The 22,055-nt window shown below is 62.7% G+C and overlaps 6 protein-coding genes across 6 annotated transcripts; 5 read left to right on the plus strand and 1 right to left on the minus strand.

Moving 5' to 3' along the window:
- The first annotated feature begins 66 nt into the window (after nucleotides 1–66).
- Nucleotides 67–4,937, plus strand: CHLRE_03g167250v5 (uncharacterized protein). The gene is made up of 11 exons (XM_043060811.1): nucleotides 67–339; nucleotides 484–620; nucleotides 826–921; nucleotides 1,239–1,370; nucleotides 1,699–1,756; nucleotides 1,932–2,083; nucleotides 2,266–2,360; nucleotides 2,551–2,756; nucleotides 2,982–3,193; nucleotides 3,906–4,022; nucleotides 4,329–4,937. The coding sequence occupies exons 1-11, from the start codon at nucleotides 183–185 to the stop codon at nucleotides 4,464–4,466; spliced, it is 1,500 nt and encodes a 499-aa protein (XP_042925940.1). The 5' UTR covers nucleotides 67–182; the 3' UTR covers nucleotides 4,467–4,937.
- Nucleotides 4,938–4,985: 48 nt separating this feature from the next.
- On the plus strand, nucleotides 4,986–8,038 carry CHLRE_03g167300v5 (uncharacterized protein). The gene is made up of 4 exons (XM_043060812.1): nucleotides 4,986–5,326; nucleotides 5,452–5,510; nucleotides 5,657–6,072; nucleotides 6,214–8,038. The coding sequence occupies exons 2-4, from the start codon at nucleotides 5,472–5,474 to the stop codon at nucleotides 7,250–7,252; spliced, it is 1,494 nt and encodes a 497-aa protein (XP_042925941.1). The 5' UTR covers nucleotides 4,986–5,326; nucleotides 5,452–5,471; the 3' UTR covers nucleotides 7,253–8,038.
- A 387-nt stretch (nucleotides 8,039–8,425) lies between these two features.
- CHLRE_03g167351v5 (uncharacterized protein) lies at nucleotides 8,426–11,907 on the plus strand. Its single transcript, XM_043060813.1, has 4 exons — nucleotides 8,426–9,001; nucleotides 9,259–9,836; nucleotides 9,979–10,042; nucleotides 10,151–11,907. Exons 1-4 carry the CDS (start codon nucleotides 8,880–8,882, stop codon nucleotides 11,133–11,135), a joined length of 1,749 nt encoding a protein of 582 aa, XP_042925942.1. The 5' UTR covers nucleotides 8,426–8,879; the 3' UTR covers nucleotides 11,136–11,907.
- Nucleotides 11,908–11,975: 68 nt separating this feature from the next.
- CHLRE_03g167400v5 (uncharacterized protein) lies at nucleotides 11,976–14,932 on the plus strand. The gene is made up of 6 exons (XM_001703463.2): nucleotides 11,976–12,540; nucleotides 12,636–12,739; nucleotides 13,191–13,290; nucleotides 13,509–13,602; nucleotides 13,886–13,986; nucleotides 14,214–14,932. The coding sequence occupies exons 1-6, from the start codon at nucleotides 12,136–12,138 to the stop codon at nucleotides 14,361–14,363; spliced, it is 954 nt and encodes a 317-aa protein (XP_001703515.2). The 5' UTR covers nucleotides 11,976–12,135; the 3' UTR covers nucleotides 14,364–14,932.
- Nucleotides 14,933–15,322: 390 nt separating this feature from the next.
- Nucleotides 15,323–19,395, minus strand: CHLRE_03g167450v5 (uncharacterized protein). Its single transcript, XM_001703295.3, has 10 exons — nucleotides 19,220–19,395; nucleotides 18,772–19,098; nucleotides 18,415–18,571; nucleotides 17,847–18,015; nucleotides 17,488–17,551; nucleotides 17,285–17,373; nucleotides 16,945–17,083; nucleotides 16,606–16,731; nucleotides 16,257–16,339; nucleotides 15,323–16,029 (listed from the first exon to the last, which is right to left on the minus strand). Exons 1-10 carry the CDS (start codon nucleotides 19,362–19,364, stop codon nucleotides 15,859–15,861), a joined length of 1,470 nt encoding a protein of 489 aa, XP_001703347.2. The 5' UTR covers nucleotides 19,365–19,395; the 3' UTR covers nucleotides 15,323–15,858.
- A 103-nt stretch (nucleotides 19,396–19,498) lies between these two features.
- CHLRE_03g167500v5 (uncharacterized protein) lies at nucleotides 19,499–22,047 on the plus strand. The gene is made up of 6 exons (XM_001703462.2): nucleotides 19,499–19,650; nucleotides 19,744–19,902; nucleotides 20,190–20,269; nucleotides 20,471–20,602; nucleotides 20,747–20,908; nucleotides 21,162–22,047. The coding sequence occupies exons 1-6, from the start codon at nucleotides 19,632–19,634 to the stop codon at nucleotides 21,300–21,302; spliced, it is 693 nt and encodes a 230-aa protein (XP_001703514.1). The 5' UTR covers nucleotides 19,499–19,631; the 3' UTR covers nucleotides 21,303–22,047.
- The last annotated feature ends 8 nt before the right edge of the window (nucleotides 22,048–22,055 follow it).

Here is a 22,055-nt window from a genome sequence, read left to right on the forward strand (position 1 = left end):
GTGATTGGGACTTCGGTGCCCGCGTAAGCGAATACGAATCCCGGCTCCGTAAACAACAACTTATTTATTAACATTTGCGACCATTTTCCGGGGCCATTCTGCCTAGTGCGTTGGTGCAAGCCCGTATTGAGGTCCACGCAATGCGCCTGTCCATTTTTAACAATGCCCCGGCTCATGCTTGCATGCATGAGCGTTCTAGAGTATGGCGTGCATGCATAAGCTCGCGGCGGGCCTCAGGGCCGCACACCAGGGCCGTAGCCCGGAGGGGTCGGAACTCGCACCTGCAGGTGCAGGCGATTGGCTTTGATTTTGGCGATAGCGACGGGAGTTCCCGCGGGGGTGAGTTGCTGAAATGGCGTCGGCGTGACGGGAGGGCGACAAGTGCGGAGTGTCGGCCTCGTGGCGGGCCTTCCCGCCAAAGGCGCCGTGCCAACCCAGCCTCAAGTCCTGAATTCCCGCTGACCCGCCCACCTCCCCTTGCAGCGCCCCCAACCAAGCGCGGCAGCAAGATCAACAGCCTAGGCGCGCTGGCGGCGTCGCTGCTGGTGTATGGGCACGTGATGAAGGGCGCGGTGGGCGAGGCGTATCTTGCGGCTCTGGCTGTCACTCAGAAGTACCAGGTGCGCGTACGTGCTGTAGGAGGCGAGAGAACGACTAAGATTCTCACGTGCGTTGACTCTTGGTGTGCTGTGCGCTAGAGGCGCAGCTGGCAATGCAGAGGGACGCACGCTGGGGAGCGGGCAGGTAGCGCCAGCCTACCGTGTGTCTGTCCTTGCCGGACCTGCCCCACCGCCCACGCCACCGTTGCACCACTGCATGTGTCAGGCCACGGGCAAGGAGGTGCTGTCGGCGTACGGCCGCTTCTACGGCCTGCTGCTCACGGCCGGGTACGACAACTTCCAGGACTACATCCTGGATCAGGTGGGCCGCACGTCGCGGGGGCAGAGCGCCCGGGTAGAGGCAGAGGCGGTGGCGGAGGCACTGGAAAGGGGCGCGCGGGCGGCCCGCTGCCATGGTCATTTCCTTGTTTGTCCTTGCGGGGGCGTGCCCGCTGAGTGTGACTAAGCACACCCGAAAGCTCTCATAGCATGGACAGCGTGCGTGTGAGGACGCCAGTGACATGCGCAGAGTCTCGACGGCTTTGCTACCAGGCGATGCCCGCATGCTGCCTGTATGTGTTGCCACTTGCCTCCGCTCCCCACACATCCCACACACACACCCACACGCATCCCTCACAGATCCTGTTGGGCCGCGACAACGCCTTCGCGCGGGCGGTGGCTCAGGGCACTCTGGAGGCGGGGGCGCCGGTGCTGCGGGCCGTGGCGTACGACCTGGACGTGCTGCAGGAGCTGGCGCTGCCGCTGCCGCAGGTGTGTGTGTGTGTGTGTGTGTGTGTGTGTGTGTGTGTGTGTGTGTGTTAAAGAGCACAAGGAAAACATTCGCGTAGGACAGTGTATGCGATGCAGAGTTGCATGTGTGTGTGTGTGTGTGAGTGTGTGTGAGTGTGTGTGTTTGCGTAGGACTGGCACGGTCGGGGCTGTCGGGGCTGGCGATGTGGAACAGAGGGGACACGGAGGCCGGGTGGGGCAGTGTCGAAAGCGCAATGGAGCGGGCAGGTGGGGCGGTGGCGGCGGCGGGTGCCCTGCTCACACCGCATAGCGCAAACCGTGCACTGCCGCTGCGGCTGGACCGGCGCAGGTGGCCGAGATGATTGCGGACGCGGCGCCGGCGGCGGGTCCTTACTGGCTGGAGGGCGGTGAGTGCTGCGGCCGCTGCTTGGGCCCCCGCACCTGCGGCAACGTCAAGTCATATAGGCTGCTTCCATCACCCCACCTCGTACTTATTGTCTATTAGCCGGACGCCAAAGCTCCAATCCTGACTGGGCGACGCCGCCTCGCTGGACTGGCAATCAATCGCTGTTGCCGCTGCAGCCTCCTCCATCTCGGTCAAAAAGGCCAAGAAGGCGCTGCCGGCCGGCGCGGGCGCTCTGGAGGACGTGATTGCCATCGACCCTCACACGCCATCGCGCTTCATCGGGCGGCCGCCCTCGGAGCAGGAGCTGGCGGCTTGGAAGGCGGCGATTGTGAGTTGTTGGGCGTGGGTTGCTTGCACCAACCCATGCGAAGTTGTAGTAAGAAGCAAACCCTTGGGGCGTGAGCCGATTGCGGGCTGGTTGATCGGAGGGGGCGTGTTCTGCGGGTTCATTAAGCTTTGTGTGATTGCACCGCTGCATGCCTACCTGGTGCGTGTGCCCCGCGGCTGTAGAGCGGCAAGGAGGCCTGGGGCGAGGCGGTGCCGCTGCTGCAGCAGTTCTACCACCTGCACGGCTTCGGCATCACCTCCCGCAACTCCACCCTCAGGTGAGGCCTGGACTCTCCGAGCGCCCCCTGTTTTGCTTGGATTGGTTTGGTGTGTGTGTGTGTGGCACAGTGCGCGGCGGTGGCGTGTACAAAACTCGACAATGCCCACGGCGCTGCACCGCCTCCAACTCTTGTACTCCTCCCGCTTGCACCTCCCCGTGACCTTGTCCACTGGCGCGGCTGCTCCCAGATGGGTCAAGGGGGCGTTCGAGGAGGGCCCGGACGGCTCCGCCGCCGCCGCGCTGGCCCCGCTGTCCGTGCTGGACGCCGCCCGCGCCTCTCTGGACGCCAACACGGCGGCGCACTGCGAGGGCCGGCCCGCCTACCACGCCCTGGTGGCTGGGCCCAGCGGCAGCGGCAAGAGCTCGCTGCTGTGGGACTACACACTGGCGGCGGGTGAGACCGGTGCGGGCTTGGCGGGGAGCATTGGCGGTTTGCGGTCTTGCAGGTTTGGGAAGGAGGGCAAGGCCAAAGACTGCAACGGCCTGCAACGGCGGTGCGTTGAACCAAGCGACGAGACAACATTATCGCCTGTTGTTGTTGGCCGTGCGCCGGTGACAAGGCCCAAACCGACGACGCCCGTGTGTTCACCCCAACCTTCCTGGCAACCATCCACCTCAGGCAAGGACCGGGGGCTGCGGCTGGTGGACGTGTCGGGCGCCGAGCTGAGCAACATCCTGGAGGTGGCGCGGGGCTGCGGCCGCTACCCGCGCCTGCGCTTCGTGCTGGTGGCGGACCACGTGGACTTCCCAGTGCGGGGTGCGGCGGCGGCGGAGCTGTGCAGCGGCCTCAGCGGCAGTGGGCCCAGCGGCTGGCCTGCCAACACGCTGCTGGTAAGCGCGGGATCAGGAGGGGTGGGAGGGATTAGGAGGGGTGGGAGGTAGGATGGGCTAAGCTGAGCTGAGCTGGGATGGGATGGGATGGGATGGGATGGGATGGGATGGGATGGGATGGGATGGGATGGGATGGGATGGGATGGGATGGGATGGGATGGGATGGGATGGGATGGGATGGGATGGGATGGGATGGGATGGGATGGGATGGGGTGGGGTGGGGTGGGGTGGGGTGGGGTGGGGTGGGGTGGGGTGGGGTGGGGTGGGATGGGATGGGGTGGGGTGGAGTGGGGTGGGGTGGGATGGGGTGGGCTGGGCGGGGCGGGGCGGGGCTGGGGCTGGGTGGGATGGGGTGGGGTGGGGTGGGGTGGGGTGGAGTGGGGTGGGATGGGCTGGGCGGGGCGGGGCGGGGCGGGGCTGGGGCTGGGTTGGGGCTGGGGCTGGGGCTGGGGCTGGGATGGGGGTGGGGCTGGGGTGGGCTAGGGGTGGATGCGGTGGAAATTGACAAGTTGCCGCGCTATCAGGGTTATGGAATCAGGGCGTGGCCGGGCGCAGGGGTGGCAGGCAGCGCACCTTGTGTGTGCCACGCGTGACAATGTTGCCCACTTCCGCACCGCGTTTCCGTCAGGGCATTGCTCCATGCGTGTACCGACGTCGTGGCCTCACTTCCTGACACCTCCCCTCCCTATGCCCGTGACGTGTCGCACGGCAGTACATGGGCGCCTCCGCCTCCTCCGCGCTGAGCTTCGACCCCGTGGTGAACCGGTTCGGCCTCATCCTCACCACCAAGGACCTGGACGCGGAGGGCTTCGCCACCACACTTCGCCAGGTGGGGGCGTACGGGCGTGGGGGCGGCCGTGTGTATATGGTGGGGGCGGTAGGGTTTCGGGCGGGACGGTATCTGGCGCGCTTTCTGCGGTGGCCGGCCCCCTCAATACGGCTCGAACTTTACCTGGGTGCTGCAGCCAGCAGGGCTCGACCAGCGTTGGAAAGGGTGGCGGGCTTGGAAACTATCAGCAGAGCATAGCGTACCAAAGCTTCCTGACTTCTGACCAGTCGTCAACTCAGTGTGTGAAGGACAAGCACAGTATTTGCCGTGCCAACGAGTCCTGGCCTTTCATGTGCTCCCGAGCAGGTGGCGGGCGAGGACGGCGCCAAGCTGACAGATGAAGACGTGGCGTACGCGGCCGAGTGGGCCAAGAAGCAGGCGGGCGGGCTCAGCATCCGCAGCGCAGTGCACTACGTGCGGCGTGCGCGGGTAGCCAGTGCGTAGCGCGGAGCCGCGGACAAGCATTGTTTCTTCCAGGGGAGGACCTCCCCTGGTTTCTTCCCTTTCCTTCTGTAGTCGACTGGCGGCGACAGGTCCAGGGGGGGGCCAGGGGGAGGGCCAGAGCCGCAGTTGTGAGCGTGGCCGGGCCGAGGGTCACACAGCGGCTGGTGCAGGAGTAACGTGGGCGCGTCAGGCTGTGTGCATGGGCACGCGATACAGCGCAATGATCTTGGTATGCGTCAGTACGCGTCCATGCGAAGGCCCGCGCGTGCTGTCTGATACAAGTAAGTATCTTGTGCTCCTGGTGCTACTTGTACCACAAGACCAGTTGGCTGAAGAACACATCGCCGGAACGCGGCAGTACCCCCGCGCTGGAGGTTGACAGCTCTGAACTTCGTTTTACAAATCAGTGCCCTAGACACTATGGCCGGAGTACAGTGCCGCCCTGCGCCGGAGCTCATTTCAAAAGATTCCGCAAAGAATTATTCACTGAGAAGTTGGCCACTACTCTCGCCCGTCGACGACCGCCGCTGGATGCGACCGTCTAAGACAATTCTGTATCAACAAACAGCGCTTACAAGTACACAGCACCCTGCTAACTAGTATTGTGCGCGCTGAGTGCTGCAATAGTCTGAAATTACAAGTTCTGCGACCTCAGGCACCCTGTCCACTATGAGCATTAAGGTAGCAATGTCAAATCGACACAGGCAATAAGGTTTATCAAAATGCAGCCCAAATAGTTGAGAGCCTCCTATGGCCTCGCCCGTTCGGCGTGGAGGCCCTTTCGCGCCCCCGCGCACCAGCGTTGCAAGGATATCTGAATGCAACATTGACTTAGTCGACGACAAGACTGGGCAGCCTGGGTGCGTACCGTTGCGTCTTGTATTCTGTGCGACATGCGGGGCGAACGGTGTCTGCGAACAACCATTAGCGCTGGGTTGGGTTCGGTGTCTAAGCTCAAACGCCCGGCCCCATGCTTTCTCCGCAGGACTACTCACACACGGGGATATGGTAGCAACAGCAGAGTATCTACAACTGGAGCGGGGGGCTCCCCGCCACTGGCGGCCTCGCCTCTCAGCAGGCCCTTGCCGCAGCCACCCGCCAGCCCCAAGCCAGGCGGCTCACCTTTTGCTCAGGCACCCCAGCAACCGTCCTATCCGCCCTCTCGACAGTATCCGCCACGGCTCTCACAGCAACTGCCATCACCCATCCCCCGGGCATCGCGCTCGAAGATCGTGCCGGAGAACTCGGGAACCTTGGAGTATGCGGGCAGTGGCCAGTTGTCGCGATTGCAGCTGCCCCCGGGCTCGCCCCTCGTAGGCACACCCACTGGCAGCCGCTGTGGCAGCAGGAACTGGGATGCCCTGCCCGGCATTGAGGCGCAGCAGCCGCAGCAGCAGCTTTCGGCTCCTCTATTGCTGATGGCTCCCCAACCGCTGCTGGCATCCCCGTCCCTTACCGGCGGGCAACGGCTGGCGACGCGATCTGAATCCCAGAGCATTTCCGGCTACTCTCCCACGACAACGCCTGCCCCGCCGCCCGCGCCCACGACTCCAGCGGGCATCGTTATGGTGAAAAACAACGTCACGCTCGTTGTTCACCACTACGTGTGAGTACTGCTAGGCTTCGGTTAAGGCACGCCTGCACGCACGTTTCTTACAGCGCGGCGCAGCGCCGCCCCGCCCCGCGCGTGCCTTTAGGATCGCCGCCCAACACCTCCCACACAACCCATTTTCCATTCTCCACGCAGGAAAGAGCCCGACTCCGACGACACGGACATTGAGGAGGAGCGCGGCAGCAACAACAGCTCCAACTGCTCCAGCGATAGCGAGACGAACCTGCCGGCGGCGCCGCCGCGGCCGTCCGCGTTCTTGCACTGCATGGCGGTCATCTGCTGCATGGCGCCGGCAAAGCCGCAGCGGCGGAGCCGCCGGCGCAGCCGCCGGCCGTCCACACTCATGAGCGCCACCGAAGCCCAGATGGCGGGCCACGTGATTGGGCCGCAGGCCACCGCGGTCGATTTCGTCCGCAAGTGGGCGGTGGCGCAAGCGGTGACGCCCATACCCGCGCTCAAGCGCTCCAACAGCGCCAACAACATCATGCCGCTAGCGCAGACGCCGCTGGAGCACACGCCGCTGGCAATCTCGCGCGCCGGCACGGTCGGAGGCATGGCGGCCGAGCGGCCCGATACGGGCTACTCGGCGGGCTACTCCGCCGGCTCGCGGTTTTCGTCCTACTCCATACCCCCGGAGGGCAGCTCGCCGCTGCCGCGCTCCAACTCGTTGCGCTCGCCAGCGGACGTGCGCCTGTCTGACCTGGGAACGCCAGTGGCTTACGGTGGCGGCGGGCCCGCGCCTACGAGCGCCACAGACGCGGTGGGCTGGAGCTTCATGGGGGCACCGGGTGCTGGCGGCGGCGGCGGCGGCGGAACAGGTGTGGCTGGCGGCAGCCCACCGTCCGGCGGCGGCCTCCGGGTCGCTGGCGACAGCCTTGCGCTCTCCACCATTAGCAGCTTCAGCGGCCATCTGTCTTCCGGGAGGCCCTCCGCCACGCAGGCGCCTGTGCTGATTGCGAGCGGCCTGGTGCAGTGCTTTCAGCAGCAGCTGGAGCAACGGGCGGCAGCGGGCGCAGTGGCGCCGGCCCAAGGCGGTGTGGCGACGGCAGCACAGCAGCAGCACCAACAACAGCAGCGGCAGCAGCCACGTCGGACAGGGACCAGCAGCACGACCGGGGCGGGCAGCAGCAGCTGTCGCACGACAAGCTACAAGCGCACTGTGAGGTGGCACTGATGCATCTACTCTGCCCTGATCTCTACATGCGCGCTGGCAGCGCGTTAGGTCACGATAAGTAACTGGAAGGAAGGTGCGCGCACCGCGAGGGTGCGTGCAAAATGATTGGGCTCGAAGATAGTTTTCGTGAGCGATTCTTTGTGTGGGTGGCTTTTCTTGTTTCGTGTGAGCGTGCTCGTGTCGTTGGGTGCGGTCACCAGTTGGTCAGCGCGCGCCTCACCGGTGTAAACTCAACTTCGACGGCGTGCAGACGCTGTTCGTGTCTTTTAATGAGGTTCCCAATAAGACTTGTATGTTATCGATACCTACAATGTATATTTGAGGTATAGGAAACGAGGGATTGTGCCGTGAAAGCAAAGGGCGGCCGGAAGTGCAGCCTCGTGCAGCAGGCAGGGAGCTCCGGCGCTCATCTTAACAACGTATGAAACCTCAACTTTGTTTAAATACAATGACATGTACATTTTCATGGTTCTGTTATAAGGTGGATAACAAAGACGTGCAGAAGAGGATCCGGCAGGTGGGCTTTGCTGTTGGCGCTTTCACCAGGTCCCTGCAACCCGTTGGGTCGGGGTCCCTTGACTGATCGTGCATGTTTTATACGGCTCTAGAGCGTGTCTAGTATCATTTGAAGGTGTTCATTGACGGTTTCACGGTTCATTGAAGCACTCTGACGGACGGCATCTGAGTTACCGAAAATGGTATAACAAAGCGATTACCAGCTGAGTTGCCGGGCGGGGTCATATGTGCATCTGACACGTTCGCCCGGCTCAATCTTGGCGTCAGAGGCCGCCACCCCAATCTTGACCCCCCGGCCATCCACAACTAAGTTGCTGCCACAGCCCTGTTTCCACAACCGAATGACCCGCCCACCAACTTTCCGGATTTCCCTACCTTCAGATGACATAGGGGCGGATAGGGGCAGCCCATTCCAAGGGCTCGGTTTGCTGCGGGCGCATCTTGACAAAGTTTCACAGCGGGGAGCATCACTGAAGTGGTAAGGCTAGCGGCGGGGCTTGCTGGCCTGCTTACGTTGCAACGTTCAGTGCGACCACGCAGGCCTGCTGACCTGGGCTGACTCTACGGACGGAGGCGGGCGGAGTCTGGCAACATTACGACGGTTACACACAACAAAACTTAAAACACCCGCTAGCCGACCGCGGCCGGAGAGACTTTCTACAAGATCGGCGAAATCCTATCAATTTGCCGGCAGCCCGGTGGACCTGAGAAGAGCGGCGACCTCGCCGCTAAAACCTTCGCTCCCAGCCCTTGGTTTGTTCTACTGCTACTTCGTAGTGCCAGGTTATCGTAGTATCTATGAACTTTTAAATTGCAGCAGGCGGGGGCTATAATTAGCCTGCTAGGTCCCGGAATCTTGTCAGGACCCGCATGACACAAAGGGGAACAACCCGCGGGCTGGCGTGTAGTAGCTATCATACTTCTGTCAACTGCATTAAATTTATACCATCACTGTAGTGTGCTCAACAGGAGAAGACGGCCGACCGCTAAAGTGACTTCCGGCGCAGCTGCTTCGAGTTCTCATAGGCGCGTAGAAGCCAACTTATGATTTACAACCTATGGAAAGCAGGTAGCACAGTAGAACGGCTAGAAGGGAGCCCTTCCTGGTGTCATGGCAGAACCCAGGCATCGCGGCCCTTTCGCCTCGCCCCGCGTTAGCGTCACCAACATCTCAGTTGATTGTCACCTTGAGAGTAGCGCGACCTCCGGTGGGCGGAGTGCCAAGCCCGGCGGGTGAGTCCCCCAGCAGACCTGGGCCGTTAGCCCGACCCACAGGTGACCCCGTTTTAACGTGCCCGCGTTCCGCCAACGTAGCCTTGGCTGCGCCGCCAAGCGCCGCATATGTCTATCAACCTAGATGCGCCGCATAGGGCTATCAATCTAGATGTTACCGCTACACACTGAGCTCCCATCTCGTGTTTTCCTGTGAAGCGGGCTGTATTGATTGCTGAGCACGTACAGATTGTCTGCCCTTCACCCCACACGCACAGGAACACTCCACAGGCAGGCTCTCGGGGCGCAACCGACAGCCACAATTTAATCTCAACCAGCGGCGGCGCGCTGCCGGCCGGTGCGTCACCTCTTGGCAGGCATTCACATCAAGTGCGCGCCGTTTCATCGCCCATGCCGCCGAACGCGTCGTTCCCGCCCTCGCGGCCGTCAGCAATAAAGCAGGCACTGGCGCAGCAGCAGCTCTCGCCCACTGGCCGGTCGTCGCGAACGAAGATTGTGCCCGAGGGACACTCTGGGCCCACGGAGGAAGTGGTGGCCAATGGCTCCCTGTCACGGGTGCAACTGCTGCCCCCGGGTTCGCCTCTCGATGGCACGCCCAGTGGTAGCTTCCGTGCCGGCAGGGTCTTGGACGCCGTGCCTGGTGTGGAGCCGTCACACCCGCAGCAACCGGCGATGCACTCCAGTCCAGCAGCTCCCACGCTGCAACTTCCGGCGCCGATGCCCCAGCTCTCGGAGCTCTCCCGACCAGCTTCGACTTCCTTGAATGGAGTGGTCCCATTCAGCGGCGGGCCTGGTGCAGGTCTGATCTCCTCACCGTCATTTAAGGCTTCCGCAGGTGGGCGGGTGCTTAGGGGCGAGCCCTGTATTTGCACTTCTGACAATACATTTGATTGGCTTGGACTGGCTGGGAAAGCTGCCTAGCGTTACAATCTTAGCATGCGCTCCGTGTGCCTGATTTGTGCTTGCGCCGTTTGCAGCCCCGGCCGGTCCTGGAGTGGTGGTCGTGAAGGACGCCGTGAAGCTAGTGGTGCACCACTACAGGTGGGTGCGGGTGCTGCTCCTGCGCGCCTTCGTAGGGTGCTGACAGCTGTCTGTAGCTTGCTGTGTTGGGGCGCGTGCTAAGCAAATGGTGCCTTGACACACGCGCAGGGCGGCCGATGACGACTCAGACGAAGAGGACGACGCGGATGCGTCGCGTCAAAACTCTGCCGCAAGTGACGGCGGCGGGCCGGCGCAGCCGCAGGGGCCGCAGGTGTCTGGACTTGTCCGCTTCCTGGCAGTGATCTGCTGTATGGCGCCGGCGAAGCCGCAGCGCAAGAAGCGGCGGCGGCGGCGCAGCCGCAAGCCCTCAGCGCTGTCGTCTGATGTCCTGGCGCCCGAGGAGCATTTGATCGGTGCACACGAAAGGACCACAGACTTCAAGGGAAAGTACCAGCAGGCGCAGGCCAAGGCGCAGGCGCTGGTTCCGGTGCCGGCACTCAAGCGGTGCGCCAGCAATGCTGGCTTCGCGCTGCTGCCGTCAGCCGATGCCTCGGGCCACGGCACATCGGTCTCGGGCACAGCGACCGATGGCACCCGCACGGTCAGTGGCGGCCCCCGCCCGCCCCCGTCGTACGAGATATCGCCGTTCGCCATGCATTCGATGCCGACTGGCGGCTCGCCGGTTTCGCGCACGGCGTCGCTGCGCTCTCCAGGCGGCGTGCGTCTGGGCGGTATGCGCAGCTCACCCATGCAGTCGCAGTCCGTGGACGGATACATGGACGTTGCGGGCTGGAGCCCGGTGGCGACGGCAGACCGTGGCGGCAGCGGGGGCGGCGGCAGCGGCATGCTCTGCGGCGGCAGCCCCGAGGCCTACATCCGGAACGCTATGGTGGCTGGTGACAGCGGCCGTGGGCTGAGCCGCATCAGCAGCTTCGACGGCCGCTCGTCCTCAGGGCCGCTGCCGGCGCAGCCGGTTGAGCCATCAGACCATCTGGTCCAGTGCTTCAAGCTGGAGCTGGCGGCCGGTGCGAGCGCGTGTCTGGACGGCGCCGGGTCCATGGCGCCTGATGCGCTGTCTGCGCGTCACCATGAGCGGACTATCACTGGCGGCAGCGTGAGCGGGTACGGGAAACGCGGTGTTCGGTGGCAGTAAGGGCGTGGCGCTGTGCCGGCCACTGGCCGGCGTGCAATGAACGAAGATACATACATCCCGAATTGCGTCCATCATCTTTGACGTGACGACTCTTGTTTGCCATTGCTGACGTGCCTGTGTGACCAGCATTGTATTGGAAAGTGTCGTAACCAGCGGCACCCGTCCCGAACTCCGGACACCCGACCGTTTACCAGCACTTGCTTGACGGGAATGAAATGGGCACCAGAACCTTGGCCTAAAGTTTTGCGAAATTGCTAAAAGACGTCGTCAGTTGTATTGACAAAGGGAATCATGGCTTGCCTCAGCGCGTGTGCTGGCTGCGTGAGTACGGGGTGCCGCATGGTTCCGTCGTAATGGATGGCGCACGGCATGCACGAGCACAGATGCAGAGCGCGGAATGGGCGGGTGTAAGACCCTTGGGGATGTCATGCAGTTGCGGTGAAGCCGCATATGTGCGTGGTTGAGGTACATGGGCAGATGGTGGATGCGAACCGTGATGGCTCGCTTTGGTGAGTTGTTGCAGCTCATGCCGCATCGACTGGAGAGTGGTTGCCGCCGTTTGGCGACCACAGCGCACATGAATTATGCCTGAAGAGTGTCTGCCGAAGAGAGATTCTTGCATCGGGTGCGTGCTTTGATTTACGCTATTTATGAACAGGGTGCGGCGGGATAGCCTGACGTACCAGCCAGCCGCTTGCAAACCTGCTGGTCCGGTCTGAGGGATGGGCGGGTTGTCCGTGTTGCGTTGACGCAGCCCGGAGCCGGAACTCCACACAGTGAGCTGAGGGGATCCCATTATATATTATTTGGCCTGAATTTTTTTTGCGACACTTGTAACTGGTTGTGGCCGTTGGGGGCCTTGGGGGACACATGGTGCTGCATGGAGGCGTATGGAGGGTAACGGGTTTTGCATCAAGTGCGGTGGGATGGACGCGGGTCCACGGCCAGTGGCGCAGTGCTGCACAACCCTGTACACGTCAAAGGTTATAGTCTTGGCGAGATGCAGTCGTTGGCGTCCACCTCCGGGCGCGTCGCCCCTGCTACGCGATGCCATACCTCCTCACGCCACTGCTGCCCTAGAGGCTTCTCGACTGCGCATATCGCTCGCAAGATAACACGAGCAGCGCTCACAAAACTCGATAATGAGCGGACTTGCGCACCAACGACGGAGCCATGCAAGGACGCTCGTTGCGAGGACCAGCAGGTTTCACAGCTAGCTCAGCTTGTTGCTCTGGCAAATCTAGCGTGGCCTGCTGGAATAGCAATCGCAGCCGATGGCGTCGCGTACAACCCGACCGGGGGCGATGAATTCCTGAAGAACCTCGCCGGAGTCGCATACATCCTCCTCGTGGGCATCTTTCTCTTCCGCCTATTTCGCAAGCGTGCGGCCAAGGCCAGGTCGGAGGTAGGCATCACGAGCGACGGCCTGCAAGCAGAAGTTGTGTTGGCAGCTTCAAGGCGCTCAGTCCCGGCTTCTTTCCATTAATTGCGCATTTGCAGAAAATTGCTGGGCAATTGGCGACTGGCCCAAGTATTTTCGATGAACTCCGGGAGAAGCTTGGTGCGCCGAAGCGTGGCAAGGCCACGCCGATGAACGCCTTCCTGTGAGTCGTGACAGCCGTGGGGGCCCGCCCCGCACATCCACCGCGCTGGGGCCTATGTATGGCGTAAATGGCGAGGGGAAGTCGCTTCCACTGCCGGGGGACATAGAGTCTGCCTGGCGAAAGCTGAAAGGTGTCCGAGCCGGCGGTCAACACGGGCGGTGTTCAATGACAGTTACAGTTACAGGGGTGTTCAGTTACAGTTTCAGTTACAGCGTCATGAATCATGGGAGGTATCCTTGCAAGCCGGGGCTGCGATGGATACCGTATATGTTGTAGCGGTGCCAGCAGGGTGGGAGCCTGGGCGGTATACCGTAAAGCTGGCATTCTAGTATGCATCGTGGGTGTCTATGCAGCTCCTTCCTCACCTTTGCTAGACTGGGCTCGCCGGCTCAGAAAAGGCTCCCACCCCACTCCTGCCCTGCTGCAACATGTGCGCTGGATGCACGCGCAGGGGCGCCGTGCAGGCTCTGGGCCTGGCTGCGGGGCTGTGGTTCTTCAGCACCAAGGTGCAGGCCTCAATCGAGGCGCAGTCGCTGCCGGACGGGTACACGGTGCGTGCGTGCGGACGGGCGGGTGGGCGGGGTGGTGTTGGGGCCCATTGAAGCACCAAGCCGAGTAAGTGCCCCCCCCCCCCATCAGCTGGCCCAGATCGCGCGCACCTTGTGGGCGGGTATGGCAGGACCACCTACATTTGTATGCACTGGTTTCTGCTCGGTTCCGACTATGTGTGTACCATATGTCCTTGCCCTTGTGTGCCGCGCCTTAACAGGCTCGCAACATCGCCATCACGGTGCGCACCATCATTCTGGGCCTGTGCTACCTGGCCACCTTCATCTTCGGGGCCAATGGCGTGGGGCTGGCGGGTGAGAGAGTGGGGCGAGCGAGCGAGGGAGAGTGTGTTCGGGGACACCCCCTGCGGGGAGCTGTAGGGCTTTGGGTGGGAATACTTTGAGCGGCCGCCCGTGTCTAGTTATTGGCTAGGCCGGGAAGGTGAGAGCTTTACGGTATACGCCTGGGCCACGGAGTCTGGCTGGCAGGCACGGCCACGCTCCTTGGGATTGGCGGAGGTGGTTGAAGCGCGTGGGACTGACATGCGCGAATGCACGGCCCTGGGTGCTCCGGCCCACCACTGGCCCCCCCCCGCAGGCCTGTCTGTGCAACTGCTGTTCTTCCCCAACACCATCAAGGCGGAGGACCTGGAGGACGAGGAGGAGGACGCGGCGGCCAAGGGACCGCAGCTGCCCAAGGTGGGCGGACGCGGCTGCAGAGGGGGAAGGAGGGAGAGGAGCAGCTGAGGGTGTGAGCAGTTGGGGGTACGGGACAGCGTCAGAACGGGGGCGAGCGGGGTTGTAGGACAGGAACGGGCACGGCCAGATGTCGCCGTAGCAAGGGGTGATTGGCAGCCGTGGTCTTGCATTGGCCCCATTCGCACGCCCCGCGCTAAACACCTCGAACGCCACGCCACGTCGCTCAGGTGCGCATCACCTCGCGGCCGGACGAGCTGCGGGCGGCCTTCAATGTGGCGGAGCGGCTGGGGCAGCAGGAGGGAGCCAAGGCGCGCGCGGCGGCGGCGGCGTCCGAAGCGTCTGCGCCCACCAGCCCCACCTCCTCCACGGAGCAGTGAACGGGCGGACGGCAGGGGGGCTGCGGGTGCCTAGCGCGGAGTTGTGGTGGGTGTTTTGTGTGGTGCTGAGCACAGGCTTGGAAGCGGTGTGCAGGTGGGTGGACGCAGGTTGAGAGGTGCAATTTTGGACATTGGATGGGTGCGCGCCAGAAAAGTACGCGCTGTGCCTTGTGGATCTTAGAAAGGGTGCGCATGAGAGCTTGCAGTGGAGAGACAAGTGAGTCAAGTCCCATGATACACTGGATACAACCAATGTGCCGCACAAGTAAAAGAGCGCTGACGGCGATGCAATAACTCGCAAGATGCAAGCTGACAACATGAGAGAGTACGACGAATATCCTGAACTGGCTGCAAACGTGTAGATTGGACATGAGACGCGCGGCGCTGTGCTGCACTGATGTACTATCGAAGGGAGAGTGTCGGGTCTACCGGACAAGGCTGCGTCCACAGTGGAGTGCGCGTAACAGGGCGAAGAAGCCAACCTCGGTGGCGAGTTGGCGACGGCATTGGCCGATTGGCGTAACCTTGATACAACAATACAAGAGCATGTGCTGTTGTCACGCCCATGGCAGGCAGGCGCCCACGGCTCCACCCGCCCACGTGTGGCAGTCCTTGGCAGCCCTAACACCGCGTCCGCCAGCCCGAGCGCGGCTGCTATAGCTTTGCCCGCCACAATTGTCGTACACATTCGGGCCCCTCTTCTGCTTTGCTTCGCCTTGTTCTTGCCCCTGCTTGTCACACTGTCGCCCGGCCATTGTTTTGCTGCACGCCGTTGCATTACGCTAGTGCTCGTCTACACAGCTCATCCGTGGACGCCGGTCGACTGCCTGCAGGTGCGCATCGGCTATGCTATCCGCGCGGTGTGGCGTCGCATTGAGTCTGTGTGGTGCTATCGCCTTGGCCGGGCGCCCGGAGCGTGAGGAATGCGCGTCAGCAAAACATCGACACAACCTGCCAGCTACCGTCGGTACAGTAACAGCGCGCGAACGACGCACCAATGCCTTGTCCCTTCTTGCTACGCATTTATGTGGGCACGGGTGGGAGCCACACACATCGGGACTACGCTTTCCTGCCCCTTGCCATGTTCCATCACGAGCTTTGCCCTCCGGTTTGCCACATGAGTCACATCGCCACCTCTGCCGCCATTCAAACGGCACTGGCCCTCACCCACAAGCCAAGGGCGCAGCCCTGTATATAGTATAGTATACAGCTCCTGCACCCTGCGTCGTCCGTCTCGGGCGCTCCCGCCTGTTGCGACCCCGCACCCGTATGCCATGTGACTCCATGTCCTGGCCTCGCCCCGCGCAGCCCCGCAGCTGAGGCCAAAAGTGAGGCCGAAAGCGTCTACCTCATCTCCTGGACATAGCCGGGGTACGCCGAGGGCTCCGCTGCACATTCACCGCCGGGGTACGCCACCACATTCCTTGCCGTACCTGCCCGCCGTCAACCCACGGCCCAACCAGAATCTCTGGCCGCAACCCTCAGCGCCCTGCCCTCACTCAAAAACGATGGGGAAAGTGAGCTTGGTGTCTCTGCCCGCGCCCGCCGCCGGGAAGCTGAGCCCCATCAGGCAGTCCCGCACCTCGTTGTGCACCAGCGCCCGCAGCCGCGGTAGCACACGCTCCTCTAGCATCGCGTCCGCAGCGGCGCGGTCGTGGTTGGGCACCTGGCGCAGGCGGCGTGCGGACACAGGCGCGAGGGCAGTGACAAACGTGAGACGGGTGGCAGCACTTGGGTGGAGTGAGCGGGGCAGCAATCAGCAGAGCCGGTGGGCGATGGTCCAAGCCCAAGCCATGAGGCACCCCACATGACACCCTGATCCACCCCGACGGTCGCTTGCGCACGCCACACCCACACACGCCGCCCACAGCTCGCCCACCAGCCCCCTCCTACCTCGACCAGTGTGTCCGCCAGCCAGCTCAGGTCTGTCACTGAGCCGTCCGCACCGCTGATGTTCACCCGGGCGATCAGGGTGCCTGTGAATGCCACACCGTACAAGACGCACGCAAGTGTCACACGTGTCCACAGTTTCTAATCGGGCGCTGCTCCATCCACCTTACACAGTCTCGCTCTCAGTCCTCACATCCGCGTGGCCCCAAAGTCTTGCCCATTCTTGCATTACAGGACAGCCGCCCGCCCGACCGCGCACCGCAGCACCACCAGTGCGCCCTCCAGCTGGTAACTCCCCTATGATCGCCCTTCGGAGTTTGAAGTTAACTACCGTACGCCCGTACCCACGCACCCGTGATGAGGCCACTGACGGCCTCCAGCGCCTCCCACAGCGGTTCCAAGCCCTCGTTCAGCGCCACCTCAGCGTCAGCGGCCTCCAGCGGCCCGTCGAAGAACGGGGCCGGCTCCGTGAACCAGCCTGAGCGCGGTCAGTGCACAGTGTGCGTGCGTGGGGCAATTAGGGCATGACAAATGTACGTCGAGCCTCACGAGTGAAGACAGCGCACGAACCTCGCAGCACCCCACCATCACACCATTCCCAACATCCTAACAACTCCAACTCCTTACTGGGTTCGGTGGAGAAACACACACGTGTAAACACATACGCACAAACACAGCAGGCGCCGCTCACCGTGCAGCACGAGGCGGCCCTTGCGCGGGTCCCTGGTGCCGCGCACCTCGCGCACGCCGTGCGGGAAGCGCGGGTCGAACACGGTGAGGCGGTTGAAGGGCGAGGGCACGCGCGTGACCAGGTGCTGAAGCTCCATGCCCTAGGGGGCGAGGCGGCACGACGTACGGGGCAGGGTGGGACGCTGCAAGGCTGAGAGAGAGCCGCCCATGTTCGCCCTAAACACCATGGTGCTATTGACTGGGGGCGCAGCACGCAAGCACCGAGCGGTGACAGGGTAGGGCTTGACGGGATTCAAGAGTCTCCGCATGGCAGGTGGGCACTCGGAAGTCCCATCCCGCACCTTACGGGGGTCGTAGTTGCGCCAGTAGTTGAGCACGTGCGGCTGCAGGATCATGGTCTCGCCGCCCACAAACTCCCGTTGCGACCAGTCTGTGAAGCGGAATAAACAAAGCTTAAGTTACTACCGTATGTGAAGCGGCGTGAAGAGCAGCACAGCTGGTTGTCAGATTCATGGAGCGCTCCCTCGGATCCCTCAGTCCTCACCGGTTGTGGGCGTGAGCGATAGCACGAATGCAAAAGGGCCATGCGGGTTGTCACAGTGCAGCTCCTGTGGGACGACAAGGCGAGGCACTTCGTCCACTGCATGCTGCGTGCTTGGTAATGACAGGTCAGACGCGCACCTTGTGGTGTGCTCACAGCACAGCACATAAAATGCGGCACCGCAGCGCCTCGCCAAGAAAACTCAGTTGCCCCACACCAGCTCGTTGCGCGCACCAACCAGCCCCCAGCCCCAACCTCCCAGCCCAACGTCCATTGCCCCCGCACTCGCAGCCCCACAGCCCCCAGGCCCCAGCAACACCACGGCCGCAACCTCCCAAAGCCCCCCCCTCCCCCGTCAGCACCTGCAGGCAGCCATCCACGTAGTAGCTCATCCAGATGGGGCTGATGGCACGGCAGCCCAGCGCCGCCTCGCCGTACGACAGCAGCGCCTCCTCCAGCCTGCCGTACAGCTCGTCGGGGAAATACACCGCCGCCTGGGTTCGTACCAGCGTGTACTGGTCCGGCACGTGCCTGGTTGGTGAGTAGGTGAGGGCGGGTGGCGGGTGGCGCACGTGGCGGGCGTGGCGAGCGTGCCGTGCCCGTGTTGCGCGATAGGCAAGCAGGTGCGGGGGGTGGGGGGAGCGTTTAGGGGCACAGGGTCCCCCGACCAGTGTTCTCATGCACGCGCCGCCGTTCGCGCGGGGGCCTCCTTTCCTGCAAGTGTAAACGCCACGTAGTTGCCCCACTGTACCCTTCGCTGGGCGCCATGGGCCCACAGCGCCGCTCCAGCCCGCCTGCCCGCCGCCTGGCCGCCTACCAGCCCACATACGAGCCTGCTATTAGCATTGGCAGCAGCGGTGACTGTAGCGGAAGCAGTGGCTGTAGCGGCAGCGGTGGCTGTAGCGGCAGCAGTGGCTGTAGCCCACTCACCAGTAGTCCCACAGGAACCGCTCCGGGTGGCAGGCGCGGGGGTCTGCGAAGCGGCTGTCGAACACGCCACGCAGCTCCGCCGCCTGGGGCGCCGGCAGGAAGTTGTCGACCGTGATGACGTGCTGTGCAGTCGTCAGCTCCTCCAACACGGGGATCTCTGTTGCAGTAGAATTACATGGAGGGACAGTTTATCATAAGGTACTGAAGAAAGGTCTGTCTGCTACAATGGGCAATCAGGACAGCTATTGCAGGTCCTGGAGTGGAGCTGAAGAGCATCGCAAGCACCACGCCCATGAAAGCCCGCGCAAGCCGCTTTCACGACCGGTGCAAGGGCCCACGCTGAAATGCAGTGCTTACCTCGCGCCTCTAGCTCCTCAAGCACACGGGGGTCCGACCATGGGTCATATGACGGGCTGGCGTCGGCGTCCGGGGCCCACAACAATTGCTGCTGTGAGTCACCGCCGCCGCCGGTTGCCGCTACTGCGGCCTTTGCGGGCGTTGGCGCTGGTGGAGATGCTGTGACAGTGGGCGCAGATGGTGCCCCCGTTACTGCTATCGCCGCCGTTGTGCTCGAAGTAGGCTCTGCATCTGTCCGCCGCGGCTTCCGCTGCTGCGACGCGGAGCCGTCACGCGTACCCCTCCCACTGGCGGAGGCGGACGGGCTCGGCGCAGGTGCAGCCTCGCCTACACCCGAATGGCAGTTACATGTCAGTACCTGCGCCTGCACATGTTGCGCCCGCTCGCCACCTAATTGTGGCCACCTCTGGCAAGGAACACCACAATTCTGCATGCGCCCACCGCTCACCATCTGCTCCTGCCTTCCGACTCCCTTTAGCTCGACATATTAAGGATATGAGCTTATAGTTCTGTATCCGTTGGTGTCCGAGCGACCGAGTCGACGACCTACTGGTTTCGGGCGCCGGCCGACGCAGGCTACACGATTGCTGCATATTACTGTGTTTGTAAATGGAATACGGCACGTGAATAACAACTGGTGCACAGCCGAATGCCATGGCAACGAAACTTCCATGCAAAAGCTTCCAATTACTGTTGCCTCCCTCGCCCCCTGAGCCCTGCGTGACTACCATTGTTGCATATGCACTCAATACAAGATAATTGATTACTGTATGAACCAAAGAGCCTTGCCTTCGCGCTCTGTCGCTCTGACTTTTTGAAATAGCGCCTCTTAAACGTCAGAGGACATCTGCATTACAGCGATGTCGGACATAGATGACGGTAGGTGAAGGGCACAGGGCCAGCGCTGGTCGGGCTGGACCCCGTGGCGAGACCAACATCGAATGCTTGCCTGTGCCTCGCGTTGCGTTGCAGACGCTCCGCCGCCGCTGTCTAGCTTGGCGGAACAAGTCAGTGCGTTGAAGCTAGTAGGAGCGCCGGGCGCGGACGCGTCCACGTCGGGGCAAGACACGCCAACGGAGGCGTCCCTCCGGGTGGCGAACGTAGTGGTGCTACCAGCGAAGCCTGCGCCAGGTGCGCATCCCGGACAGGTGCAGGGGCAGCCTAGCGGCAATACATCAAATGCATAATCTGGAGTTCTCCGGGAGCAATCCGGGCCAACAGAGTTGGTGTGCGGGCTGGGTGCCGTACGCGCGTGCCGTGGGACAGTGGTGGGGTTGGGACGCGGGGCGCGGGGCGTTCGCGCGGGATATGGGACTGGTGGGCTGCACGGGCGGGTTATAGCCCCATAGCCATAAAGCCTGCTGACCCTACTATTAGCTGCTGTGAACATGCCGGCATCGACCCTTCCAACACTGCAGCCAAGGCGGCGCCTGCAATCAAGAAGGGCTTCTTCGACGCGCCACCCAAGCGGAGAACGAAACCCGCGGGGGAAAGCAAGGTGGGCCGTGCTGGATGTGCCCGTGGGAACCAAGGCATGGGCGACCAATGCATCATCACCACACCGCCATGGCGGGATGCATGCCGCGCATGGGGTAGTGTTACTCATCATTGCTCCGTCCCCACGATACCCACCCCTTCCCTCGTCGTTGTCGTCACCGCGGCCTCCCACGCGGACCGTGCCGCGCTATCACTCCCCCAGCCGCCCGAGAAGGCTGTGGAGGAGATCCCCATGCTGCGTGCCAAACCCAAGGCGGTGGGCAGCGGCCCCGACATCCCCGACTTCATGCGCGTGGAGCCGGACGAGCAGGCCAAGATGTACGACGTGTACAAGGTGCGGCCTGGGAGTTGGGGGACAGCGGGCCCAGGAGTGCGTTAGCATATCTTTGGGAGGGGCTGCTTTTGAGGGTTTGCGTGTGCTTCAGCCTTCAGAGCAACCACCACACCAGCACCACCCCACGCCGCCGCTGCCCCTCAGTCCGAGCTGGTCAACAAGCTCAAACCCACGCCCGACATGGTGTCGGCCATCGGCAAGGACCCGGAGCTGCTGTCGTACTTTGACGACCCCGAGGTCATGGCGGCCGTGTCCGACGTGGCAGCCAACCCCGCCGCCATCAAGAAGTACCAGGACAAACCCAAGGTGCGTGTGCATGGGGCGCGTGTACATGGGGCGTGTGGCGTGTGTGTGTGGGTGCTTGTGTCGTGGGTGCGTGTCGTGGGTTGAGGATTGGTGGGTGGTGGATGGACGGTGGGTGGGTGGGAGGATATGGGACCGTAGCAGGAGCCCGTGTATGAAAGAGACGGGTGGGACGCATGGCACTATTCGTTGTCCTGCCCCTCTGCTTACCCCTTGTAGTCAATGCAAAGTTCATACCTCGGCCCACGCCGCGCAGGTCAAGGCGTTCTACGCGATGATGGGCAAACTGATGGGCGAGAAGCTGGAGAAGGAGGGCTTCCCCGAGGAGCTGGAGAAGAAGATGAAGCAGCAGCAGGAGCAGCAGCAGAAGCAGCAGCCACGGAGACCGCAGCTCTGATGCTGCTGACTGGACGCGTGTGTGTGGAATGCAATTAGAGATTGAGAGCGCGTGCGAACAAGCGGTGTGATATTGTGGTAGGTCATAAGACCGTCGTGTGAACAAAGATATGGCCGCGATGTGAGAGTCACAGCGAGGCATGAGGGAGCAACGGAGCCTGTCCGGCCAGCCATAAGGGCGGCAGCGATGCTGCTGCAAGGAGCAACTTGAGTGCTCCCGCAGATAAATCGGCGCGTGTCATAGCGGAATATGAGGCGGCAGCGGTGCAGCCTCCAGCCTTGTGACAGCGGACAAGACTCGCCCGGACTCGGAAGTGTCGGCTGGGGTGCGTGTGTGGCAGGGGATGACGCCCTCGTGGTGGAGCGGATGGTGGGCCAGATGTGATCCCACGTTCCAATTCTTGATGACGATGCACCGCTACATGAAGCATTTGAGTGGCTTGGCCACTGTACGCCAATCGGACAAGGGGCAGAGCTGAAGAGTCAAGCTAAGGCATAAAGTTTGGCATACAGTTGGATGGCCGCATGTACGGAAATCGGGAATGGTGCATACCGTACGCCTTGCAGGCGCCTAAAGAGCCCCGGGGAAAGCTGGTACAGCTCCAGCAGGCCTTGCCCAAGACCCCCTAGCCCAACCGACGGCATACGCAATCAGCTGTTGGAGAAGCGAGGGTAGGCCGGCCACGAAGGCTGTGCCCCATACTGGAATGACATTACCGCAGCTCACTTTAACCGGGCGAACTGCGCTCAGTGC

This window comes from Chlamydomonas reinhardtii, chromosome 3 (genome assembly GCF_000002595.2).
Source record: "Chlamydomonas reinhardtii strain CC-503 cw92 mt+ chromosome 3, whole genome shotgun sequence".
In the NCBI taxonomy this organism is placed as follows: domain Eukaryota; kingdom Viridiplantae; phylum Chlorophyta; class Chlorophyceae; order Chlamydomonadales; family Chlamydomonadaceae; genus Chlamydomonas; species Chlamydomonas reinhardtii.

Coding starts and splice junctions, on each gene's coding strand:
- CHLRE_03g167250v5 (XM_043060811.1), top strand. CDS start 183: ATGCATGAGCGTTCTAGAGTATGGCGTGCATGCATAAGCTCGCGGCGG. Junction 922..1,238: donor AGGACTACATCCTGGATCAG/GTGGGCCGCACG, acceptor CATCCCTCACAG/ATCCTGTTGGGCCGCGACAA. Junction 2,757..2,981: donor GGACTACACACTGGCGGCGG/GTGAGACCGGTG, acceptor CATCCACCTCAG/GCAAGGACCGGGGGCTGCGG.
- CHLRE_03g167300v5 (XM_043060812.1), top strand. CDS start 5,472: ATGGTAGCAACAGCAGAGTATCTACAACTGGAGCGGGGG. Junction 5,511..5,656: donor ATCTACAACTGGAGCGGGGG/GCTCCCCGCCAC, acceptor CGGCTCTCACAG/CAACTGCCATCACCCATCCC. Junction 6,073..6,213: donor CTCGTTGTTCACCACTACGT/GTGAGTACTGCT, acceptor TTCTCCACGCAG/GAAAGAGCCCGACTCCGACG.
- CHLRE_03g167351v5 (XM_043060813.1), top strand. CDS start 8,880: ATGGCAGAACCCAGGCATCGCGGCCCTTTCGCCTCGCCCCGCGTTAGC. Junction 9,002..9,258: donor CGGAGTGCCAAGCCCGGCGG/GTGAGTCCCCCA, acceptor CCACACGCACAG/GAACACTCCACAGGCAGGCT. Junction 10,043..10,150: donor CTAGTGGTGCACCACTACAG/GTGGGTGCGGGT, acceptor ACACACGCGCAG/GGCGGCCGATGACGACTCAG.
- CHLRE_03g167400v5 (XM_001703463.2), top strand. CDS start 12,136: ATGCAGTCGTTGGCGTCCACCTCCGGGCGCGTCGCCCCTGCTACGCGA. Junction 12,541..12,635: donor CGGCCAAGGCCAGGTCGGAG/GTAGGCATCACG, acceptor GCGCATTTGCAG/AAAATTGCTGGGCAATTGGC. Junction 13,291..13,508: donor CGCTGCCGGACGGGTACACG/GTGCGTGCGTGC, acceptor GCGCCTTAACAG/GCTCGCAACATCGCCATCAC.
- CHLRE_03g167450v5 (XM_001703295.3), bottom strand. CDS start 19,364: ATGCAGCAATCGTGTAGCCTGCGTCGGCCGGCGCCCGAAACCAGTAGG. Junction 18,572..18,771: donor TGAGGAGCTAGAGGCGCGAG/GTAAGCACTGCA, acceptor CTACTGCAACAG/AGATCCCCGTGTTGGAGGAG. Junction 17,552..17,846: donor ACGTGGATGGCTGCCTGCAG/GTGCTGACGGGG, acceptor GTCGTCCCACAG/GAGCTGCACTGTGACAACCC.
- CHLRE_03g167500v5 (XM_001703462.2), top strand. Junction 19,903..20,189: donor ACCAGCGAAGCCTGCGCCAG/GTGCGCATCCCG, acceptor CCAACACTGCAG/CCAAGGCGGCGCCTGCAATC. Junction 20,603..20,746: donor AGATGTACGACGTGTACAAG/GTGCGGCCTGGG, acceptor GCTGCCCCTCAG/TCCGAGCTGGTCAACAAGCT.